The sequence below is a fragment of the Bombina bombina genome, chromosome 5 (genome assembly GCF_027579735.1).
Source record: "Bombina bombina isolate aBomBom1 chromosome 5, aBomBom1.pri, whole genome shotgun sequence".
NCBI classification, from domain to species: Eukaryota; Metazoa; Chordata; class Amphibia; order Anura; family Bombinatoridae; genus Bombina; species Bombina bombina.
Genome location: NC_069503.1, coordinates 987036644 through 987056001, shown reverse-complemented (window position 1 = coordinate 987056001; position 19358 = coordinate 987036644). Strand labels below are relative to the sequence as shown.

The 19358-nt window shown below is 39.8% G+C and overlaps 1 protein-coding gene across 1 annotated transcript in view; it reads left to right on the top strand.

Annotated features, from left to right (window-relative positions):
* RAD54B (RAD54 homolog B) overlaps positions 1–19358 on the top strand; it is a 401092-nt gene that overhangs the window by 125113 nt on the left and 256621 nt on the right. The window contains exon 5 of the mRNA XM_053715205.1: positions 11695–11976. Within this exon, the coding sequence (XP_053571180.1) occupies positions 11695–11976 (282 nt within the window). The remainder of the gene's footprint in view (positions 1–11694; positions 11977–19358) is intronic.

The following is a 19358-nucleotide window of genomic DNA, read 5'->3' as shown; positions in this document are numbered from 1 at the left end:
ATGTTTTTTTGTATAAAAGCACAATTATTTTTCCGGTTCCTCTTTTTTATATGTTTTTTTTACTCCTTTTGTTATCACTCCACTACTTTGCTATTCGTTAAACTGAGTTGTGTGTGTGGTGGGAGGTGCATTTATAGGCATTTTGAAGTTTGTGTAACTTTGCCCCCTCCTGGTAGGAATGTATATCCCATATGTCACTAGCTCATGGACTCTTGCCAATATGAAAGAAATTTATCAGGTAAGTTCTTATATAAATTATGTTTTTTGGCAGGTACCAATCACTTCTTGCATGCTACCACCATCTCTCGTATTTTGCACTTCTGGGCTATGGGGTAGAGTGATAAGATGGATACCCTTTCATTAAAATGGAACATGCAAGCCCATCTAAATGATGTCAAAAGATTAGTTCAGTCACCCCAAGCCATGTGAAAATGTGCTTTGGTCTAAATTGTAAAAAATATGTTGACGAGAAGCCAATAAAGCTCATCATCCAAGGAACATCATGCTATTGGGCTGCTTCTCTTCAGAGGATCTTGTATTTATCACTTTAAGATAATCATCAGGTTTAGGAAATATTATTTGTGAATTTAAAGTGACATTCTACACTAAAATTGTTATTGTTTAAAAGATAAATAACGCCTTTACTACCCATTCCCCAGCTTTGCAGAACCGACTTCGTTATATTAATATACTTTTATAACATTTAAACATCTAAATCTCTGCCTGTTTCTAAGCCACTACAGACAGCCTCTAATCACATGCTTTTTTCTTCTATAAGGTACGACGAGTCCACGGATTCATCCTTTACTTGTGGGATATTATCCTCCTGCTAACAGGAAGTGGCAAAGAGCACCACAGCAGAGCTGTCTATATAGCTCCTCCCTTAGCTCCACCCCCCAGTCATTCTCTTTGCCTACTCTAAGTACTAGGAAGGGTAAAGTGAAAGAGGTGATAAAATATTAGTTTTTAATTTCTTCAAGCAAGAGTTTTTTGTTTTAAATGGTACCGGTGTGTACTATTTACACTCAGGCAGCAGATGGATGAGGGCTTCTGCCTGGAGGATGATGATCTTAGCATTTGTAACTTAGATCCAGTGCTGTTCCCACAGAGGCTGAGGGGTACAAGAAACTTCAGTGTGAGGAACGTTTTCATGCTTTATAGCAGTGGGGTATGTTCAGTCATTTTTTCTGGAGAGACTGTATTTCAGAAAGGCTGACAGTATCCCCATGAGAGTAAGGGTAAGCAGTAATCCTAAGAGCTATAGAAAGGCATTACTAAGCTTGCATAAGGGGTTAATTAAAAAATGGTTGACACTGAGTTTTGAATGTTTGTGGGCAAACGTTTTATGAACTGGGAGTACTGTTATCGTTTTGTGGAGGGAATATGTTTCCACAGGCTAGCTTGGGTCATAGTGACGACGAACGCCAGCCTATTGGGCTGGGGGGCAGTCTGGAATTCCCTGAAAGCACAGGGTTTGTGAACTCAGGAGGAGGCTCTCCTCCCGATAAATATTCTAGAACTGAGAGTGATATTCAGCGTGCTTCAGGCGTGGCCTCAGCTGGCTTCGACCAGATTCATAAGATTCCAGTCGGACAATATCACAACTAGCATATATCAATCATCAGGGGGGAATAAAGAGTTCTCTAGCGATGATAGAGGTTACCAAAATAATTTGATGGGCAGAGACTCACTCTTGCCATCTATCAGCAATATATATCCCAGGAGTGGAGAACTGGGAAGCGGATTTTCTAAGACGACAGACTTTTCATCCGGGGGAATGGGAACTCCATCCGGAGGTGTTTGCACAATTGATTCAGCAATGGGGCACACCAGAATTGGATCTGATGGCGTCTCGTCAGAACGCCAAACTTCCTTGTTACGGGTCCAGGTCAAGGGATCCTCAGGCAGTACTGATAGATGCTCTAGCAGTACCCTGGTCGTTCAACCTGGCTTATGTGTTTCCACCATTTCCTCTTATTCCTCGTTTGATTGCCAGAATCAAACAGGAGAGAGCCTCAGTGATTTTGATAGCACCTGCGTGGCCACGCAGGACTTGGTATGCAGACCTGGTGGACATGTCATCTCTTCCACCATAGACTCTGCCACTGAGACAGGACCTTCTGATTCAAGGTCCATTCCAGCATCCAAATCTAGTTTCTCTGCGGCTGACTGCTTGGAGATTGAACGCTTGATTTTATCCAAGCGGGGTTTCTCTGAGTCGGTCATAGATATCTTGATTCAGGCTCGAAAGCCTGTCACTAGGAAAATTTATCAGAAGATATGGCGTAAATATCCTTATTGGTGCGAATCCAAAGGCTACTCATGGAGTAAGATCAGGATTCCTAGGATTTTGTCCTTTCTCCAAGAAGGATTGGAGAAGGGGCTATCAGCGAGTTCCTTAAAGGGACAGATATCTGCTTTATCAATTCTACTGCACAAACGTCTGGCAGATGTTCCAGACGTTCAGTCGTTCTGTCAGGCTTTAGTTAGAATCAAGCCTGTGTTTAAACCTGTTGCTCCGCCATGGAGTTTGAGTTTAGTTCTTAAAGTTCTTCAATGGGTTCCGTTTGAACCTATGCATTCCGTAGATATTAAGCTTCTATCTTGTAAAGTTCTGTTTTTAGTTGCTATCTCTTCGGCTCGAAGAGTTTCTGAACTATCTGCATTGCAATGCGACTCGCCTTATCTTGTTGTCCATGCTGATAAGGTGGTTTTGCATACCAAACCTGGATTCCTTCCTAAGGTTGTTACTAATAGGAATATCAATCAGGAAATTGTTGTTCCTTCCCTGTGTCCTAATCCTTCCTCTAAGAAGGAGCGTCTGTTGCACAACTTGGATGTGGTTAGTGCGTTGAAGTTTTACTTGCAAGCAACCAAAGATTTCCGTCAAACATCTTCTTTGTTTGTTGTCTATGCTGGAAAACGTAGAGGTCAAAAAGCTACGGCTACCTCTCTTTCTTTTTGGCTGAAAACCATCATCCGTTTGGCATACGAGACTGCTGGACAGTAGCCTTCTGAAAGGATTACAGCTCACTCTACTAAAGCAGTGGCTTCCACATGGGCTTTTAAAAATGATGCTTCTGTTGAACAGATTTGTAAGGCTGCAACTTGGTTTTCGCTTCATACCTTTTCCAAATTTTACAAATTTGATACTTTTGCTTCTTCGGAGGCTATTTTTGGGAGAAAAGTTCTTCAAGCAGTGGTGCCTTCTGTTTAACCATCTGTCTTGTCCCTCCCATTCATGCGTGTCCTGTAGCTTTGGTATTGTATCCCACAAGTAAAGGATGAATCTGTGGACTCGTCGTACCTTTATAGAAGAAAAGTAAATTTATGCTTACCTGATAAATTAATTTCTTCTATGGTACGCCCTGTCATTTTAAGACAGATTATATTTTTTGATTTTAAACTACAGTCACCTCTGCACCTTTTTAGTTTCTCCTTTTTCTTCCTGTACCTTCGTTCGAATGACTGGGGGGTGGAGCTAAGGGAGAAGCTATATAGACAGCTCTTTGCCACTTCCTGTTAGCAGGAGGATAATATCCCACAAGTAAAGGATGAATCCGTGGACTCGTCGTACCATAGAAGAAATTAATTTATCAGGTAAGCATAAATTTTCTTTTTATTAGCTTTTCACAAAAAGACACTGCTAATTCATGTGTTCCAGATAGATAACATTGTGCCCCCATGGAGCTGTGCAGGACACAGCACTAATTGGCTAAAATGCAAGTCAATAGATAATAAATAGCACTGAGATAAGGAGGCTGTCAGAAGAGGCTTAGATTAAAGGTAATCACATAGTTAACATTTATATTAACCCCTTGAGGACCACAACACTTTTCCATTTTCTGACCGTTTGGGACCAGGCTATTTTTACATTTTTGTGGTGTTTGTGTTTAGCTATAATTTTCCTCTTACTCATTTACACACATATTATATACCGTTTTTCTCGCCATTAAATGGACTTTCTAAAGATACCATTATTTTCATCATATCTTATAACTTACTATAAAAAAATATATAAAATATGATTAAAAAATTTGAAAAAAACACACTTTTTCTAACTTTAACCCCCAAAATCTGTTACACATCTACAACCACCAAAAACCAACCAAAATAAATAGTTTCTAAATTTTGTCCTGAGTTTAGAAATACCCAGTGTTTACATGTTCTTTGCTTTTTTTGCAAGTTATAGGGCAATAAATACAAGTAGCACTTTGCTATTTTCAAACCATTTTTTTTTTCAAAATTAGGTATAGTTACATTGTAACACTGATATCTTTTAGGAATCCCTGAATGTCCCTTGACATGTGTATGTGTGTGTGTATGTATATATATATATATATATATATATATATATATAATTTTCTCTTACATGGCGTATCCAGTCCATGGATTCATCCTTACTTGTGGGATATTCTCATTCCCTACAGGAAGTGGCAAAGAGAGCACACAGCAGAGCTGTCCATATAGCTCCCCCTCAGGCTCCGCCCCCCCAGTCATTCTCTTTGCCGCTCTAACAAGTAGCATCTCCACGGGAGGGTAAAGTGAATGTGGTGTTAGATTTGTAGTTTTTATTTCTTCAATCAAAAGTTTGTTATTTTAAAATAGTGCCGGTTTGTACTATTTACTCTGTGGCAGAAAGTGATGAAGATTTCTGCTGAGAGGAAACGATTTTAGCATGTTGTAACTAAAATCCATTGCTGTTCCCACACAGGACTGTTGAGTACCAGAAAACTTCAGTTGGGGGGAACAGTTTGCAGGCTTAACTGCTTTAAGGTATGTTTCAGTCATTTTTTCTAGTCAAGACTTAGTAATACTAGAAGACTGACAAGAATCCCCATGTGGGAAAGGTAAGCCATATTCTGAGACTTAGTATAGAAGGAAGGCTTATTTGAAAGGGCTCAAAACACTGGTGGACACTGTTAAGGGGCAATCAATTATTTTTTTACAAAAATCTGATATTTATACAAGTTTATATTACATTTGAAATACCTTTTTGGGGTTTATTCCGCATGGCATATATTTAGACACCTATTTTGGCTTGGGAAGGCCCCACAACTCCAGAGTGAAGAGGGAGGGGGCCTGAAATTCACGCCTCAATTGCGCAGTTGATTTTACAGACAGCTTCATGCAGCTCCATGTGAAGAGTCCAGAGATTACTTGAGGACTTCAGAGAGGCTTATTTTCGATCAAAACTAATCCCCAAGGAAGGTAGGGCCACAGCAGAGGCTGTGGCATGGTGCTGTAGTTTGCTAACCGGTTGCCAGCTTTAATTTGCTCCGGTTTGGGCAGTAAGGTGTTAATTGACTTGAAATTGAATGTGCAATCATTTCAAAGCATTAGGATCATATGGAAATGTCATAAAGATTGGATGATTTTTGGAGATTTAGTAAAAAAGTGTGCGCTTTTTATTATTTAAAGGCACAGTACCGTTTTTTCAAAAATTGTATTTTACTGTATTTGAGTGCTGTCTAAGTCTGTTTAACATGTCTGAGCCTACAGTTAGACCTTGTTCTATGTGTTTAATAGCCATGGCGGTACCCCCTTTACATTTGTGTTTAAAGTGTGCTAAGGTATCTAAACATTTTAAAGACCATGCAGTGACACTTAAAAATGTAGCCCAAGATGATTCTTTAACAGAAGGTAACGAGGATAGTCCTCCTTCCTCTCCCCATGTGTCGACACCAGTTACGCCCGCGCAAGCGATGCCTAGTACCTCTAGCGCATTGGCCCCTATTACATTACAACAATTAGCAGCAGTCATGGATAATTCCCTTGCGGCATTTCTATCCAAACTGCCAGTTTTTCCTAAAAAGCGTGATAGCTCAGTTTTAAGAACAGAGGATGAGCAATCAGAAGTTTTGGATGATTTATCTGTTGTACCCTCACAACACTCTGAAGTGGCAGTGAGGGATGTACTGTCTGAGGGAGAAATTTCTGACACAGGAAAGGTTTCTCAGCGGGCAGAATCAGATTCCTTAGCGTTTAAATTTAAGCTGGAACACCTCCGCGTACTGCTTAAGGAGTTTTTAGCTACGCTGGATGATTGTGACCCCATGGTGGTCCCAGAAAAATTGTGTAAAATGGACAAGTTTCTAGAAGTCCCTGTATACACTGATGCGTTTACGATCCCGAAGAGGGTGGCGGATATTGTGACTAGGGAGTCGGAGAGACCAGGTGTACCTTTTGTTCCCCCCCCCCCCATCTTTAAGAAAATGTTCTCCATAACTGACCCCAGGCGGGACGCGTGGCAGACGGTCCCTAAGGTAGAGGGAGCAGTTTCAACACTAGCCAAGCACACAACCATACCAATAGAAGACAGTTGTGTTTTCAAAGATCCTATGGATAAAAAATTAGAAGGTTTACTAAAGAAAATATTTGTTCAACAAGGTTTCCTTCTTCAGCCGATTGCCTACATTATTCCTGTAACTACTGCAGCGGCTTTTTGGTTTGAGGCGCTGGAGGAGTCGCTCCAGAGGGAGACTTCATATGACGAAGTCATGGATAGAATTCATGCTCTAAAGCTGGCTAATTCTTTTATCACAGATGCCGCTTTACAATTAGCTAAGTTAGCGGTGAAAAATTCTGGTTTTGCCATTATGGCGCGTAGAGCGCTTTGGCTCAAATAGTGGTCGGCTGACGTGTCGTCCAAAACAAAATTACTAAATATTCCTTTCAAGGGAAAGACCCTATTCGGCCCTGAGTTGAAAGAAATTATTTCAGATATCACTGGGGGAAAGGGCCATGCCCTTCCACAAGATAGACCGTTTAAGGCCAAAAACAAGGCTAATTTTCGCTCCTTTCGCAAACTTCAGGAGCGGACCTGTTTCAACCTCTGCAACCGCAAAGCAAGAGGGTAACGCTTCCCAGCCCAAAGCAACCGGGAAGCCTTTGCAGGGCTGGAACAAGGGTAAACAGGCCAAGAAGCCTGCGGCTGCTACCAAGACAGCATGAAGGGGTAGCCCCCGATCCGGGACCGGATCTAGTAGGGGGCAGACTTTCTCTCTTTGCTCAGGCTTGGGCAAGAGATGTTCCAGATCCCTGGGCATTAGAAATTGTTGCTCAGGGGTATCTTCTAGAATTCAAGGACTCTCCTCCAAGGGAAAGGTTCCACATTTCTCGTTTGTCTTCAGACCAGACAAAGAAACAGGCGTTCTTACGCTGTGTAGAAGATCTTCTAAAGATGGGAGTGATACACCCAGTTCCAATTGCAGAACAAGGACTGGGCTTTTACTCAAACCTGTTTGCAGTTCCCAAAAAGGAAGGAACTTTCAGGCCAATCCTGGATCTAAAAATTCTAAACAAATTCCTCAGAGTTCCATCATTCAAAATGGAAACCATTCGGACATTCTTACAGATGATCCAGGAAGGTCAATATATGACTACGTGGATCTAAAGGATGCGTACCTACATATTCCTATCCACAAAGATCATCATCAGTTCCTAAGGTTCGCCTTTCAGGACACGCATTACCAGTTCGTGGCCCTTCCTTTCGGGTTGGCCACCGCTCCCAGAATTTTCACAAAGGTGCTAGGGTCCCTTCTAGCGGTACTAAGACCGCGGGGCATTGCAGTAGCACCTTATCTGGACGACATCTTAATACAGGCGTCGTCTTTTCACAGAGCCAAGGCTCATACGGACATTGTTCTGGCCTTTCTAAGGTCTCACGGTTGGAAGGTGAACGTATAAAAAAGTTCTCTGTCCCCGCTCACAAGGGTTCCCTTCCTGGGAACACTAATAGACTTGGTAGAAATGAAAATATTTCTGACAGAGGTCAGGAAGTCAAAGCTTTTAACTACTTGCCGAGTTCTTCATTCCATTCCTCGGCCTTCTGTAGCTCAGTGCATGGAGGTAATCGGATTAATGGTTGCGGCAATGGACGTTGTCCCTTTTGCCCGAATTCATCTCAGACCACTGCAACTGTGCATGCTCAAACAGTGGAATGGGGATTATGCAGATTTGTCTCCTCAAATACAAATGGTCCAGAAAACCAGAGATTCTCTTCTCTGGTGGTTGTCTCAGGATCACCTGTCTCAGGGAATGTGCTTCCGCAGACCGGAGTGGATCATTGTCACGACCGATGCCAGTCTGTTAGGCTGGGGTGCGGTCTGGGACTCCCTGAAAGCTCAGGGCCTATGGTCTCGGGAAGAATCTCTTCTCCCGATAAACATTTTGGAACTGAGAGCGATATTCAACACGCTCCAGGCATGGCCTCAACTAGCGGAGGCCAAATTCATCAGATTTCAGTCGGACAACATCACGACTGTAGCGTACATCAATCATCAGGGAGGAACAAAGAGTTCCCTAGCGATGAAGGAAGTAACCAAGATCATCAAATGGGCAGAGGATCACTCCTGCCACCTATCTGCAATTCACATCCCAGGAGTAGACAACTGGGAGGCAGATTTTCTGAGTCGTCAGACTTTTCACCCGGGGGAGTGGGAACTCCACCCGGAGGTTTTTGCTCAGCTGACCCAGCTATGGGGCATTCCAGAATTGGATCTGATGGCGTCCCGTCAGAACACCAAACTTCCCCTTTACGGATCCAGGTCCAGGGACCCCAAGGCGGCATTGATAGATGCTCTAGTAGCGCCTTGGTCCTTCAGTCTAGCTTATGTCTTTCCACCGTTTCCTCTTCTCCCTCGGCTAGTAGCCAGAATCAAACAGGAGAAGGCTTTGGTAATTCTGATAACGCCTGCGTGGCCACGCAGGACTTGGTATGCAGACCTAGTGGACATGTCATCGGTTCCACCATGGAAGCTGCCATCGAGGCAGGATCTTCTAATACAGGGTCCATTCAAGCATCCAAATCTAGTTTCTCTGCAACTGACTGCTTGGAGATTGAACGCTTAATTCTAGCTAAGCGTGGGTTCTCTGAATCAGTTATAGATACTCTGATCCAGGCCAGAAAGCCTGTCACCAGGAAAATTTACCATAAGATATGGAGGAAATATCTTTGTTGGTGTGAATCCAAGGGTTACTCGTGGAGTAAGATTAGGATTCCAAGGATATTGTCTTTTCTCCAAGAAGGATTGGAGAAGGGATTGTCAGCTAGTTCCTTAAAGGGACAGATATCTGCTCTGTCTATCCTGTTACACAAGCGTCTGGCAGCAGTACCAGACGTTCAGGCATTTGCACAGGCTCTAGTTAGAATCAAGCCTGTCTATAAACTTGTGGCTCCTCCATGGAGTCTAAACTTAGTTCTTTCAGTTCTTCAAGGGGTTCCGTTTGAACCTTTACATTCCATAGATATTAAGTTATTATCTTGGAAAGTTTTGTTTTTGGTAGCTATTTCTTCTGCTCGAAGAGTTTCAGAATTGTCTGCTTTGCAGTGTAATTCACCCTATCTGGTGTTCCATGCAGATAAGGTTGTTTTGCGTACCAAACCTGGTTTCCTTCCAAAAGTGGTTTCTAATAAGAATATTAACCAGGAAATCATTGTTCCTTCTCTGTGCCCTAATCCAGTTTCTAAGAAGGAACGACTGTTACACAATCTTGATGTGGTTCATGCTTTAAAATTCTATTTAAAAGCAACTGAGGATTTCAGACAAACATCATCCTTGTTTGTTGTCTATTCTGGTAAGAGGAGAGGTCAAAAAGTGACTACTACCTCTCTTTCCTTCTGGCTGAAAAGCATCATCCGATTGGCATATGAGACTGCTGGACAGCAGCCTCCTGAACGAATTACCGCTCATTCCACCAGAGCTGTGGCTTCCACATGGGCTTTCAAGAATGAGGCTTCTGTTGAACAGATTTGTAAGGCAGCGACTTGGTCTTCACTGCATACTTTTGCCAAATTTTACAAATTCGATACTTTTGCTTCTTAGGAGGCTATTTTTGGGAGAAAGGTTTTGCAAGCAGTGGTGCCTTCTGTTTAGGTTACCTGACTTGTTCCCTCCCTTCATCCGTGTCCTAAAGCTTTGGTATTGGTATCCCACAAGTAAGGATGAATCCGTGGACTGGATACACCATGTAAGTGAAAACCAAATTTATGCTTACCTGATAAATTACTTTCTCTTACGGTGTATCCAGTCCACGGCCCGCCCTGGCAATTAAGTCAGGTTCAAATTTATTTTTGTAAAACTACAGTCACCACTGCACCCTATGGTTTCTCCTTTTTCTCCTAACCGTCGGTCGAATGACTGGGGGGGCGGAGCCTGAGGGGGAGCTATATGGACAGCTCTGCTGTGTGCTCTCTTTGCCACTTCCTGTAGGGAATGAGAATATCCCACAAGTAAGGATGAATACGTGGACTGGATACACCTTAAGAGAAAGTAATTTATCAGGTAAGCATAAATTCTGTTTTTTTAGTAGACAACCCAAATTATTGATCTAGGCCCATTTTGGTATATTTCATGCTACCATTTCACAGCCAAATGCGCTCAAATAAAAAAAATTGTTCCCTTTTTCACAATTTTAGGTTTCTCAATGAAATTATTTACAAACAGCTTGTGCAATTATGGCACAAATGGTTGTAAATGCTTCTCTGGGATCCCCTTTGTTCAGAAGTAGCAGACTTATATGGCTTTGGCGTTGCTTTTTGGTAATTAGAATGCCCAGCAGTGAAGGAGTTAATTAGGGAGCTTGTAGGGTTAATTTTAGCTTTAGTGTAGTGTAGTAGACAACCCAAAGTATTGATCTATATTTCATGCCACCATTTCTCCGCCAAATGCGATCAAATAAAAAAAAAATCGTTAAATTTTTCACAATTTTAGGTTTCTCACTGAAAGTATTTACAAACAGCTTGTGCAATTATGGCACAAATGGTTGTAAAAGCTTCTCTGTGATCCCCTTTGTTCAGAAATAGCAGACATATATGGCTTTGGCGTTGCTTTTTGGTAATTAGAAGGCCTTTAAAATAAAAATACACCCCAAGCTAGCTACAATGTAACAATTAGTTATATTGCAGCTAGCTGAGGGTTTATTTTATAGGTAAGTATTTAGTTTTAAATAGGAATTATTTAGTTAATGATTGTAATTTTATTTAGATTTATTTAAATTATATTTAAGTTAGGGGGGTTTAGGGTTAATATGTTTATTATAGTGGTGGCGATGTTGGGGGCGGCAGATTAGGGGTTAATAAGTGTAGTTAGGTTGCGGCGACATTGGGGGCGGCAGATTAGGGGTTAGTAAATATAATGTAGGTGTCGGCTATGTTGGGGGCAGCAGATTAGCGGTTCACAAGTATAATGTAGGTGGCGGCTGTGTCCGGAGCGGCAGATTAGGGGTTAATAATATAATGTAGGTGTCAGCGATGTCGGGGGCAGCAGATTAGGGGTTAATAAGTGTAAGATTAGGGTGTTTAGACTCGGGGTTCATGTTAGGTTTAGACCTAAATGTATTTTCCCCATAGGAAGCAATGGGTCTGCGTTAGGAGCTAAACGCTGCTTTTTTGCAGGTCTTTCCAGCCGGCTCTCCCCGTTGATTCCTATGGGGAAATCGTGCACAAGCACGTTCAACCAGCTCACCGCTAACGTAAGCAGCGCCGGTATTGAGGTGAGATGTGGAGCAAAATTTTGCTCTTCGCTCACTTTTTTGTGGTTAACGCCAGGTTTGTAAAAACCCGTAATACCAGCGCTGTGTCTGTAAGTGAGCGGTGAGCATAAACTGCTCGTTAGCACCGCACAGCCTCTAACGCAAAACTCGTAATCTAGGCGTATATTTCTTAAATCACAACCTATTTAATCTTTTCAGGCACAGGATATAAACTGAAGGATCTCGAGAGCCTAGAAGAAGGTCACACTTTGATGATTGGCGGCAAGGAAATTGAAGTGATGGGAGTAATTTCAACTGACGATTATAATAGCGGCAGGTGCTTCCACTCGGGTGTGGCATCTTCCACTTCAGTGGCTTCAATTTCTGTTCAAACTAAACCCTTCGTTAATCCTGTTAAAAATGGTGATCATTCTGGCAGCAAAGAAAATGTATTAAAAGATACACAGAATTATAAGCCACGCCATGATCCAAATGCACCAAGTAAGTCATTTTGGTTTGACATAACAATTCTTTCCTCCGAAAGGGGATTAATTCATTCTTTCATAAATTTAAAAAACAATGTTTTAAATATGGAATGTATTCCTTTCTGAGATTATTTTCCTTTTATTCTAACTAAATCCATGAAAATAATTATTGATTTCTCTTATTAGAAACAAATTCACTTATGAGATCAAGCCCTACCTTCAGGTTGTAACACAGTGAAAGGTTAACACTCACTTAAAAATCTTTAAAAGGGCATGAAAGTAATTCTCTTGGTTGAAAAGCATACCTGGATAGGCTCAGGGGCATCAGTGCACTACTGGGAGCAAGCTGATAAATGTTAGCTACGCACATATGCATCTTGTCATTGGCTCACCAAATGTGTTCAGCTAGGTTCATGTAGGTTATTAATGCTCTTGAGCTAACTTAAACTATGCATTTAACTAATTTGCAGGAGTTAAACACATAGTTACATGCAAGCAATTATACAATAATAAAATGCACTAAAGCATTAGAGCAGGGGGTAGACATCATTTTGGTATTGCTGTGACAAAGTAATATTTTCAGATCCCTTGTTGTGCAGAATATGAAGACACGCAATTACCTGGAACATGTATAAATATATAGGTGTATGTGTAATGAAACAATCTTTTATATCCACCTTTCTCTACTGTGGCATTAAAGGTGTTTTATAAAAAAAAAATTGAATAATTAAATATTGATTTTAAAACCGTAAAAGTTGCCACAATGTATATCAAGCTGAAAATAACAACACACAATCATTCAGAGACTAAAGCCTGTGCATCAATCATCTAACAGAACAATAACCTTTTCATTCATTAAACAAGTGCCAGGTGTAATCATCAAAGAAAATAACTATATCCAAGTTCTGCCATCTTTAGTACTAAGGGAAATAAACATTAAAGGAACATGATCCAAAATGTGATCTTACATTTCCAGACTTTTAAGAACCCATTTAACTAAAAGTTGCTTTCATCTCCTGCGTGCGGTGTGTTGTAACACTGCTCATCTCTTTCCCAGTAGGTCTTCTTACTGGAAGCTTCTGTTGAGAATGAGAGCATTTTCTGTGTCCACTATTATGTCCCTTTACATGTGATGTGTCATCTTTGTATACATGTATCCCCCATAGTCTGGGTATTAAGGCTATACAAGAGTCACTAAATAGTACCGACATTTCTCAAAAACATTTAAACTTCATTGTAATGGGCATTTCTTTCATATTAAATCACAACTATTTTGTATTTGAAAAGTAGTTTTTTCAACAACTACAAGGGACTGCGATGGGGACCACATTTGCCCCATCGTACGCTAATTTATACATGCATATGTTTGAGGAAAAACACATATGGACCAATAATCCCCACATCAGTAATCTGATCAGTTACTATCGGTATATTGACGATATTGTTATGATATGGAGAGGATCAGAGACTGATTGTGGGGCCTTAGTGAACCATATGAATAACAATAATTATAATCTTTAATTTTCCTCAAAAATAGATAAACAGCAGGTGGAATTTTTAGACCTTTTGCTTTTTGTTGATGTAAATAGAAAGGTAGCGGTAACAAATTATCGCAAACCCACTGATAAAAACGGGTTTTTGAATGCCAAAAGTGGTCACCTGTCTAGGTGGAAAAATAATATACCCTTGGGACAGTACCAACAAATTTAAAGGAACTGCACCAGGGAGATAGATTATTATAAAGAAGAGGCACTTTTAGATGTAAGATTTAAGGAGAAGTGGTATGACTTGAAAGTCATACAGGGGGCTAAGGATAAAGTTAGAAATATGGAAAGAAAAAACATTTTAGAACCCAGGAATAGAGATTTAGACCAAAGTAAAAGAACAATAAGGCTAGATTCATCACCACGTATAATCAAGGTAGTAAAGACATCCAAAATATCCTTATGAAACATTGGGGAGTGCTTAAAGCAGACCCTATATTAGGAGCAACCTTACGAGAGAAACCATTGGTAACTTTTAGAAAAAATAGGGATCTGAAAAAATATACTAGCTCCCACCAAATTACGTGACATTAACAAAGAAAAAATATCTACAACAACATGGTTAGAACAAAAACCAGGCACATATAGATGTGGGGTCAATAGATGTGGGGTCAATAGATGTGGGATGTGCAGTTTCATCAATAAAAGTAGCACTTTTGTGAATCATGATGAATCAAAATCTTTCATGATGAAATATAAAAGCCCTTGTGGCACTAATTATGCTGTCTATCTCCTCAGCTGCAGTTGTAACCTTATCTACATTGGTAGAACGAAAAGGAATGTACGAACTAGGCTGAGTGAGCATGTAAATAACATTACGCGGGTTTAACAACCCACAGCGTATATGAACACTTTAGAACAAGGCACAATAAAGATCCCAAGAGCCTGAAAATACAAATCATAGATTGGATTCCACCGAACAAATATCCAAATAGACTTCTTACCCTGAGACGCAGGGAATCATATTGGATTTATCAACTTGATTCCATGCATCCTCAGGGTTTAAATATAGAACTAGACCTACAGGCCTTTATGTGAACAGTGGCCTGGTTTATGATACTGGGTTCAGATCATCACTCCTATACGAAGCCTTCTGTTTTACTATGCATCAGTGTTATTAATGTACAGTATATTGAAACACATTTATTCATGTAACATTGATATATTTAGGTGGCCATGCAACGAAGTTGCAGGACAACCTATTGTTATTGTCAGGATTATTATTATTATTTATTTTTTTAGGTGGCCAGCAACAAAGTTGCAGGACAACCTATTGTTATTGTTCGGATTATTATTAGGTGGCCAGCAACAAAGTTGCAGGACAACCTATTGTTATTGTTCGGATTATTATTAGGTGGCCATGCAACGAAGTTGCAGGACAACCTATTGTTATTGTCAGGATTATTAGGTGGCCATGCAACGAAGTTGCAGGACAACCTATTGTTATTGTCAAGATTATTAGGTGGCCATGCAACGAAGTTGCAGGACAACCTATTGTTATTGTCAAGATTATTATTATTTTTTTAGGTGGCCATGCAACGAAGTTGCAGGACAACCTATTGTTATTGTCAAGATTATTATTATTTTTTTTATTATTAGGTGGCCATGCAACGAAGTTGCAGGACAACCTATTGTTATTGTCAAGATTATTATTATTTTTTTTATTATTATTATTATTATTATTATTATTAGGTGGCCATGCAACGAAGTTGCAGGACAACCTATTGTTATTGTCAAGATTATTATTTTTTTTTTTATTATTAGGTGGCCATGCAACGAAGTTGCAGGACAACCTATTGTTATTGTCAGGATTATTATTATTATTATTTTTTTTATTATTATTATTATTATTATTATTATTATTATTCCGCCACTATTTTCAAGTGCTTATAAAAACAACAGCATAACTCAAAACCTCATGAAACTTGGCAAAATGCTAAAGATCTATGCTGTGCATAATCCTATGTAACATAAATCTCATAGGTCATGTGATCTAGCAGCCATATTGCTTTTTGCGACAAATTTCGACAACCGCTTGAAAATCTTCTTCTCCAGAACCGCTTATGTTACAGCTGTGAAACTTGCTGTGTGTACTGCTGTATTGACCTAGAATAAAGTTTGTTCAAGAGAAGTGATTTAGTCACATGACCTAGCTGCCATTTTGAAATGTGCGAAAATCTTTAAACATCTTCTTCACTGCAACCGCTAAGTGCAATGAAGCGCAATTTTGCACATGTGCTCCTTGCAAGGTCCTCTACCAAGTTTGTTCAAACTGCGAATTTTCCATAATTAACATGGCTGCTATGAGCCATTCGCCTTTTTATCGCTGTTTAATTGCGTACATTTGCACTTTATGCATTATGTTTACACTATTTAACTATATTACAGTGTAGCAGACACATGAGTACACATAGTCATGACCCCTAAAGGCAATATTGCAGTAAAAATTTGCACTGCGCAGTCGCCTTCGTGAAATAAAACATTTGCAAATTTTCATAAAACTTCTGCAAATTGTAGAGGTCTATAGTGAGCATTAGTATGTGCAATTTGAAAGCCCTACAATGCATAGCTTGACGGCCATTTTGTTTCGTATGCGCGGTTTTTAAAAACTACACAAATCTTCTTCTCCGAAACCGCTTATGGCACAGACTTGAAATTTTGTTTATAGAGTTATCTTATGACTAACATTCAGATTTGTTCAAGAGAAGTTGATAGGTCATGTGGTTTGGCAGCCATTTTGAATTGTTCAAAAATGCTTAACAATATTTTTAAATTAATAATAAAACAAAAACCGTTTTACAAAAATGCTTTATTTTTGCCAAGTTTATTGACATCTCTGGTAAGAACAATTGTGCATAATATGGAGGCTGTATATCATATGATTAGGCAGCCATTTTGTTTTGCGCAAAAATTTCGAAAATCTATTTTCTCTGCAACCGCTTATGTTAGAACTGTGAAACTAGCTAAGTAACCTTATATTGTGTCCTAGAATCACAGTTGTTCATTTTAAAGGCATTGTTCACAAGCTGTGGCAGCCATATTGATTTACGCAAAAATGTCGAAAATGTGTTTTCTTTGCAACCGCTTATGTTAAAGCTGTGAAATTTGCTGTAAAACAATATCTTATGATCTAGAGTTACATCTGATCGTGATGAATGTATTGGTCATATGGCAGGGCAGCCATCTTGAAAAACGCAAAATTTTCGAAAATGTGTTTTTTTTCCAAATGCTAATGTTAGAATTTAAAAAAATTCTATAAAGCTTTATATTTTGACTTAGCTGCATGTATGCCATTGCAAAGTCGATGTGCATGGCCACCTCGATCGCTGCTTGCAGCTATATTTATTATTATTATTATTATTATTATTATTCCGCCACTTATTCAAATGCTTATAAAAACAACAGCATAACTCTAAAACTCACGAAACTTGGCACTATGCTAAAGATCTATGCTGTGCATAATCATATGCAAAATAAATCTCATAGGTCATGTGATTTAGCAGCCATATTGATTTTTGCGACAAATTTCGACAACCGCTTGAAAATCTTCTTCTCCAGAACCGCTTATGTTACAGCTGTAAAACTTGCTGTGTGTACTGCTGTACTGACCTATAATAAAGTTTGTTCAAGAGAAGTGATTTAGTCACATGACCTAGCTGCCATTTTGAATTGTGCGAAAATCTTTAAACATCTTCTTCTCTGCAACCGCGAAGTGCAATGAAGCGCAATTTTGCACATGTGCTCCTTGCAAGGTCCTCTACCAAGTTTGTTCAAACTGCGAATTTTCCATAATCAACATGGCTGCTATGAGCCATTCGCCTTTTTATCGCTGTTTAATTGAGTAAATTTGCACTTTATACATTATATTTACACTATTTAACTATATTACAGTGTAGCAGACATATGAGTACACATAGTCATGACCCCTAAAGGCAATATTGCAGTAAAAATTCGCACTGCGCAGTCGCCTTCGTGAAATAAAACATTTGCAAATTTTCATAAAACTTCTGCAAATTGTAGAGGTCTATAGTGAGCATTAGTATGTGCAATTTGAAAGCCATACAATGCATAGCTTGGCAGCCATTTTGTTTCGTATGCGCATTTTTAAAAAACTACAAAAATCTTCTTCTCCGAAACCGCTCATGGCACAGACTTGAAATTTTGTTTACAGAGTTATCTTATGACTAACATTCAGATTTGTTCAAGAGAAGTTGATAGGTCATGTGGTTTGGCAGCCATTTTGAATTGTTCAAAAACGCTTAACGATATTTTTAAATTAATAATAAAACAAAAACCGTTTTATAAAAATGCTTTATTTCTCCAACATAGGTGTGTCCGGTCCACGGCGTCATCCTTACTTGTGGGATATTCTCTTCCCCAACAGGAAATGGCAAAGAGCCCAGCAAAGCTGGTCACATGATCCCTCCTAGGCTCCGCCTACCCCAGTCATTCTCTTTGCCGTTGTACAGGCAACATCTCCACGGAGATGGCTTAGAGTTTTTTAGTGTTTAACTGTAGTTTTTATTATTCAATCAAGAGTTTGTTATTTTGAAATAGTGCTGGTATGTACTATTTACTCAGAAACAGAAAAGAGATGAAGATTTCTGTTTGTATGAGGAAAATGATTTTAGCAACCGTCACTAAAATCCATGGCTGTTCCACACAGGACTGTTGAGAGCAATTAACTTCAGTTGGGGGAACAGTGAGCAGTCTCTTGCTGCTTGAGGTATGACACATTCTAACAAGATGATGTAATGCTGGAAGCTGTCATTTTCCCTATGGGATCCGGTAAGCCATGTTTATTACGATCTTAAATAAGGGCTTCACAAGGGCTTATTAAGACTGTAGACTTTTTCTGGGCTAAATCGATTCATTATTAACACATATTTAGCCTTGAGGAATCATTTATTCTGGGTATTTTGATATAATAATATCGGCAGGCACTGTTTTAGACACCTTATTCTTTAGGGGCTTTCCCAAATCATAGGCAGAGCCTCATTTTCGCGCCGGTGTTGCGCACTTGTTTTTGAGAGGCATGACATGCAGTCGCATGTGAGAGGAGCTCTGATACTTAGAAAAGACTTCTGAAGGCGTCATTTGGTATCGTATTCCCCTTTGGGCTTGGTTGGGTCTCAGCAAAGCAGATACCAGGGACTGTAAAGGGGTTAAAGTTAAAAACGGCTCCGGTTCCGTTATTTTAAGGGTTAAAGCTTCCAAATTTGGTGTGCAATACTTTTAAGGCTTTAAGACACTGTGGTGAAAATTTGGTGAATTTTGAACAATTCCTTCATGTTTTTTCGCAATTGCAGTAATAAAGTGTGTTCAGTTTAAAATTTAAAGCGACAGTAACGGTTTTATTTTAAAACGTTTTTTGTACTTTGTTATCAAGTTTATGCCTGTTTAACATGTCTGAACTACCAGATAGACTGTGTTCTGAATGTGGGGAAGCCAGAATTCCTATTCATTTAAATAAATGTGATTTATGTGACAATGATGCCCAAGATGATTCCTCAAGTGAGGGGAGTAAGCATGGTACTGCATCATTCCCTCCTTCGTCTACACGAGTCTTGCCCACTCAGGAGGCCCCTAGTACATCTAGCGCGCCAATACTCCTTACTATGCAACAATTAACGGCTGTAATGGATAATTCTGTCAAAAACATTTTAGCCAAAATGAACACTTATCAGCGTAAGCGCGAGTGCTCTGTTTTAGATACTGAAGAGCATGACGACGCTGATAATAATGGTTCTGAAGGGCCCCTAACCCAGTCTGAAGGGGCCAGGGAGGTTTTGTCTGAGGGAGAAATTACTGATTCAGGGAACATTTCTCAACAGCGGAACCTGATGTGATTACG